At 36.5% G+C, this 7166-nt stretch overlaps 1 protein-coding gene across 1 annotated transcript in view; it reads right to left on the bottom strand.

The window, feature by feature from the left end:
• Nucleotides 1-459: 459 nt before the first annotated feature.
• sorcs3a (sortilin related VPS10 domain containing receptor 3a) overlaps nt 460-7166 on the bottom strand; it is a 232158-nt gene continuing 225451 nt past the window's right edge. The window contains exon 27 of the mRNA XM_067499167.1: nt 460-5900. Coding sequence (XP_067355268.1) covers nt 5842-5900 — 59 coding nt within the window. The 3' untranslated portion in view covers nt 460-5841. The remainder of the gene's footprint in view (nt 5901-7166) is intronic.

Here is a 7166-nt window from a genome sequence, read left to right as displayed (position 1 = left end):
GCTAATGAATTCAGCTAATTTAAAAAAAAATACAAAGTTTGTTACCAAACTGCTCCAGATAGAAAATACAACAAAAGTACTGCTGACAGGGCATGAATGGAGCACAACTTGTGCACAGGCTCTTCACTAAGTTAATACACACACACACTAGCAGGTAATGTTTTAGCCACATTTTCTGTGTATCCATAGCAATGCACATCTAAGAACTGACTGTGGTGGTGTTTCGGTTACACCAAATAGTTTGAGAAGAGGAGCACAGCCGATAGCTTTCTGATCTCTGTTTGCCTAAGATTGGAACTGGTACATTGAGTCATCAGAGGAACAGAGTAATTTGCAGCGAACATCATCATCTTTGCATTCTTCAGCTCACAGAAAATGTCATCACCCAGAGAGCAAATGTGTACAAAAATACATTTATTTGAAACAATTTCAAAATGACAGTTTCTTTACTGTAGAAATATCGAAATAAAGATGAAGCAGAACATTACTGATGATGCATGCATTGTAGATTTTTGTGCACTGACGAACATCACAATGCCTCTTTCCTTCTGAAATATCACAAATGCAAGAATGTAGGGTTTTTTGTTGTTTTTTTCTCTTCTCAGTATGGAATCCACCCGAGAACTGGACCTGTATTATGGGGCTTTTAAGGTTTTGGATGAGACAGGAATTTCCAGTGATCAAAATGAAAAATTAGGAAATAAACATCAAGAAATTAGCCAAAGCACAAGTTTTTGTTTTACTAGTGACAGCTCCAACATTTTTAGTGGCTGTTCTTTATTGTCTTTTACAGGCTTTAAATGAATTCCAGAATCTTAGTTGGCTGCAGCTGTTACAAAGCATTATGTCCTGGTTATGAACCAAGTCGTCACATATTCTTCAAGCTTTCAAAGGACCCATAACGAAGGGACGAGGAAAAGAGGAAAGCATGGCCAGACATGCAGGAAGCACCATCTTCTTTTCATTCCTCCTAATCCTGTGTGTCTAATAAAAATCACAACCAAGCGACACCATCATAGTCCCTCACCCAAACAAAATCCAGCCAAGCAAACATCCCTTTGGTTATGACTTGTGGTGAATACAACAAAGCCGTGAAGCTATCTTTGTTCAGTGTTTGTGTGTGTGCTCTTAATGCAGAAACTGGCTTGGCTGTTGGTTTGAGATGAGGACGCTGTGTTTGAGGTAATGCATATGCGATGTGACAGCCTATGACTTTGAGCAGTGTTCCCCTGCCCCTCTCACTTCTCCTCCTGCTGTTTACTTGAGCTCGGCATGGGGCATCCTCCACTCAGCTGTGCATCTTTCTCTAATTCTCGTCATGCTGGATGCTCTGAGGCCGACGGGAGTCAGCTCGAGGACACTTCACTTCTGCAGGACTAAAGAACTCACCACTGGTTGAAGGTTGCATGCTGGGAGTATGGTATTTCCCTCATTTGAAACTAAATTAAATGTAGTGAGTCCTGTTTTGAGTTGTGGAAGACGCCTGATGGTGCCAGGAGAAAGAGACATAAACCCACCTCAGTACCACGGTTTGTACAGCGAAATGTTAAAAAAATGCAAATAGTTTCAGTCTTTATATCTCGTAACAATAATCTGGTTTTGTCATGTGAATGTAAATGTTTAAAATACTAAATTAGCCTCAGAAAGACCATGACAGAAGGAGCAGACTGGGTCAATATTTTTGAAGCTCTGTGAGAATTGACAAAATCAAACACTCTTGAGCAGACGCCCCCAAAACCCTGAGCAAAGACAAAGTAAGAAACACTCCACTAAATGGATTCTCACCAAATGACTGTAATTTTGTTATCTTAAAAAAAAAAAAAAAAAAAAAAGAGACAAAAAGGGTAACAGCCACTGAACAAACCTTATAGGTTCTATGATATTGGGTATCGGATATAAGCAGTGCTACAAAATAGCAATATTACATACAAACCCCATTTTCAGAAAAGTTGGGACACTGTGTAAAATGTAAATGAATTGAATGCTATGATTTGCAAATTATTTGAAAACTATTGTTGTTTTTAGTACTTGCTCAGTTTGAACTTGATTTGACAGCACTAGTCTCAGTATTACTACTCGACCTAAAAAGGTCCTTCCTGAAAAATATCTGGATGACAGCATATGTTGCTCCAAAATCTATATGTTTTGTTATTTAATGAGAAATAATTGTGCTTTCACAGATGTGAAGTTACTGAACCTAATGGCGTGTGCATTAAAGTACCATGCTGGATTTTGAACTTTGAACTGATAACAAATCAGATGGTCTATCTCCTCGTGTTGTTTCCTCTTAACACAGGATCACAGGACAGTGTTCTGCTTCACCTCACATCATTATACAACTTTTTACGGCACAAAATTCCAAATGGGCAAGTAAAAAAAAAAAAACAATCACATTTCTTGGTTTCAACATTAGTACTTTTTGTCTACTATTTAAATTAAAAAATTTCAAATTTCAAATGATTTGCAATTCATTCCATTGCATTTTTCTTTAGTTTACACAATGTCCCAGCTCAGGTGAATTTAAGAGCACTCCATTTAGATTCACATTTTGTCACACCATCTCCAATGATCTGACAATGACATGAAGAGCAGTATAAATATTATGCTGACTGGGACAAGTGAAACTGATGTAATGCAAACAGTAAAAGTGTAGATCTACACCACACAATCAACCCAGAATCTAAATGCATTGTTACACACATTTCCCTCACAATCTCAGCTATAACCATTTGCCAAAAGTATGGTTTTACCTTGGTATTAATTTAGGCATAACATCAGTTTATGGTGTTTGTCATTTCAATAAAAGAAAGCAACAGCGAATGTCTGCTGCATTATGAGGCTGCATTTTACACACGGTGGCGGTTTTACTGATGTTAACATTCGAACACACTCACAAATATGCTGTAAATGAACAAGTATATTGTTTATTTGTTCAGTCTTACTTATTTGGTCGAACCTTCAAGGTATCCTGGCGTGAGGGCATGTTTCTAACTACCATAGCCTCTTACAGGTGTACCACAGGGCTCAGTTTTAGCTCCTGTCCTTTTTCTCCACCCATATTACATCCCCGGGTTCTATCATTCACTCACAAGGCTTTTCCCCGAGACTGCTATGGTGAATACACACAGCTCTTCCTGCCTCTTCCAAGCCAGACCTTCGACACAACACAAAATCAGCATTAACACTGGATCTGCAGTGTTGGTCCCCACTAAGTTAACCAGAGTCATCAACGATCAACTCAGCTTTATTGACCACATCTCCTCAGTCTCTAGAGCATGCAATATTTCCCCTCTACAACATAAGAAAGATCAGACCCTACCTCACGAAATATACAACCCAACTCATTTTGCTGGCACTGGTCATATCTCATCTCAATTACTGCAATGCCCTGTTGTTACGGTTACCAGCATGCACAATCAACCCCTTGCAGATGATCCAAAATGCAGCAGCATGCCTATTTTAATCGGCCAAAAAGGACCCATGTCACACCACTCTTCAGATCGCTACACTGGCTTCCTGTACCTGCTCGCATTAAGTTCAAAGCTCTGTCTCTTGCCCTCAGGGTGATCAACTCAACAGATCCTGCTCATCTCAACTCCCTCATTCAGGTCTACAATCCTTCCTGTCTGCTGCGCTCTGCCAACGAACAACGTCTGGTGGTCCCAGCAACACACTGCAGACACCAAGCAAAAACTTTGCGCGTTCATCAATCTCACTCCAAATCTCTCACTCTTAAATCTAAAAATAAAAAAATAAAGCTTTTTTTTGCCAACTCACGCTTGTATCTCATAAAACAGAAGGACTACTTCTGGTCGCACTTTTCTTTGATATTTTCTACTTGGATAAAAGTAGAAATTTGGATAAAATCTTTGGATTTTGGATAAAATCATGGATAAAATCATCTGACAAATGTCTAAATATCTAAATTAACACCAAACTTTCACATTTCCTGCCAAAGTGGCTTTAATCTGCCCTTAAGTTCTTATGATCCAGTTTATTTCACTAAAGACTGAACAAATCTAATGTGGGCCACTTTCCAATGTCTTCATCCATCTTATTCATATCAGTTCTCTGACAATGCAGCTGATGATTCTTTTTCTTCTTCTTCTTTTTTTAAATATTACACACAAAGCCTATTATATAGTGTATAGTTGATAGTTTTAAAAAATATCTATGGACAGATGTTTGTTTGTGGCTCAGTTTTTTCTTAAGTCTCTGCATATGATTGTCATTTCTAAGTCTGAATGTAATGTGAACAGTCAACACACAAAGATCAGATGTGATTTTTAAAAATCAAGCATTAAGGCCTGTAATGTGAACACAGCCTCAGAGTGCATAAGGCTGATGGGAAACAAAAGATGAGACGAGATGTATCTTGATATGGTAATGATGATAATGGTGCTCGATGAAAATACAGGAGATCACCATAGTCTTAAGACTTCATACCAAGGGGGTCATGCTGTATGTCTGTGCCAAACTTCATAACAACCCATCCAGTAGCTGTCAGTACATTTAATCTAAAATCACTAATGTCAACCTCAAGGTGGACTGCTGTTGATGGAAAGTCGTCTGAATCATTTGGACTCATCATTGGCACCATGCATGGCAGACTCCCTCCAGTTGTTGAGATCATTTAGGTAAAGTTGTGGACTGAATGAGAACAACTGTCATAGAGACATGCTAATAATGTGAGTAACAATAGGGATAAAGGATACAAATTTAAGCAGATAAAATCATCAGTGAAATCAGAACCAACTGGTATTTTGAAAATAATTGGCAATATAACTTATGTCACATTTAATGTTTTGGATGGATCCCAAGATGTGAATGTTGGGAGTTTGATCACTGGTATCCCCAATGGCGACTCAAATGGAAACTGTAATGCAGTGATACCAGAGGGTTCGTCAGCTATGTAAAAATGTCTGAATATCTACTGTATATATGTCTAAGGAAAATATAAACATTCTGAACATGACCATGTTCAAATTGATCCTTTTCATTTCCCGGGAAATGGAGGGAAGTTAAATCTGTAATATGCCAATACGGTTCTACCTGCATTTACAGATAAAGTCTTTCTATTAGATACATATTGCCCAACAGAAAATGGAAAACTAAGAGCAGAACAGAAGCTCACGCAAAATCGATTGGGCTCTTTTTTTTTTCTTTTTTTTTTATGAATGATTAGAAAATAACTATTTACAACACTTATCTACAACACAGAAAATGTGTCCTCAATAAGAACATGCACAAGTCAAGGACCTTTTAGAAAAACAAATTTGATTTCTTTAAGTAATGTTTGACTTTTTAACACACTTTCAAAAACAGACCATAGTTAGATCTTCTGCTGTTACCGCGGTACTCAGACTACGAGCATGTAGAAAGTAATAGTAATAGTATATACATTTAACAGAACAGATGATAATATTGTACATTTCAATAATATTCCCTGTTTGAAGACTCAGACATTAGTCTATATATACTGTATGCAGAAATGATTTTCAAAGCAAACTCCTTAGGAAATCTTACATAACTCTTCGTAGGTTTCCACAAAAGATATTTCACTCTGCAAATGAATGTCATGTAGCTTATACATCCACAAAACTGAATACGTTTTGCCAGTAGTTACAACAATCTCATTGAGTAAATTGACATTTGCTGCATGGATGTTGTTGAACGACACATCCATGCAAGTCTTTATAAATGAGGTCCCTTAGAAAACTATTAACATCAGTTGTGTTGGGAATTACAAAACAGAAAAAGAGAAACCCCCCCCCCCCCACACACACACCCTCCCCAGACACTTTAATACGCTCTGTACATAAACTGTTGTGTTCTCCGGCTTTACACACTAGTACAGTTTGGAATCTCCCTTGTGCTCTCGCAGGCGTTTCCAACTCCCCCTGAGCAGAAATAAATAAAACAAAAGAAGAAGAAACAAGTGGAGAACAAAGGTGGTTAGTTGAGCATCGTTTCTTCAAAGCCTTTAAAACAAATAACTTCTTTGACATTGACACCTCCTGTTAATTACTGAATTCCCAATGTGCTGTTTAATAAAGGGCTATGATGATGGTACACAGTAAGGAATTAGAAAGTGGCCCATTATTTGTCCTTTTTATTATGATACCTTTTAAATAAATGAATAGGCACATGCACAATAGTGTTTTTCATAATTTCTTAGCTATAAATGGACAAAAGCTGAAGTACAAATTAAATAGCTACTCCCACGGACAGATCATTAAATAAGCCTAAGTAGTAGTAGAATAAGTCAGTAGATCCATTTAGTGATCAATCCATAGGTGAGAGGTACATGGGCTGTAGCCCAGATATAAATCCACTATTCATATTTCTTCTTTGAAATTTTTAATTATAATACACTAAATGACCATAAAGGGGGAAAATGTTCCCAAAGGCAACATAAAATGTCCAAAATGACCTAAAACAAGCCTAAAATATGCAAAAACAGATGCAAAACATAAACTGCAAAATTAAGGAGCTCATTTTGTCATAATCCGTTCATGACTGCTCAACTAGTTCATAGTGTAAAGGTCAGTTAACAATTATATTAAGCACCCAATATTGTCCAATATATGATCTGTCAGAAAAAATAAACCTGATGATGTCAATAGTTTCTTTTGATTGAGCTACAGTTTTAAAGCAGAAATGTAAAGTGTATGAGAAACTGATGAAGTTTAATTTAAAAGAGGCTTTTACCAGTCAGATAATATAATAGTGCTGCAATATTGGAAATTTAGTATCCAGTGATTCTGAATTTATGAAGAGAGAGTACTAAATACTAAAATAATACTTCAATGTAATATGCCTTGTAAGACTACTAATGGTTTCTTTAATCAAATATCAGGAAACAAAATGTGTTAAATACATTAATAATCATAATAATAATAATAATAATAATAATAATAATAATAATAATAATAATAATACATTTGAAGCTTATCATATTGTTAATGTTATTTCAAGAACAGAAGCTAGATGTTAGGGAAACTTTCTTGTTTGGGTAACAATTACTTTTCAATGATTAATTAAATGATTACTAAAGAAAATTAATTAGCCATGTTGCACGTATGCTTTGCTCTGATACAGTTGGATGCAAAAGTTTGCATCTTTGTCTTATTAAATGTTAAAGAGTAAAACAAACAATGCACACT

This window comes from Channa argus, chromosome 3 (genome assembly GCF_033026475.1).
Source record: "Channa argus isolate prfri chromosome 3, Channa argus male v1.0, whole genome shotgun sequence".
In the NCBI taxonomy this organism is placed as follows: Eukaryota; Metazoa; Chordata; class Actinopteri; order Anabantiformes; family Channidae; genus Channa; species Channa argus.
The sequence above is the reverse complement of the archived record's forward strand: the minus strand, read 5'-3'. Positions and strand labels throughout refer to the sequence as shown.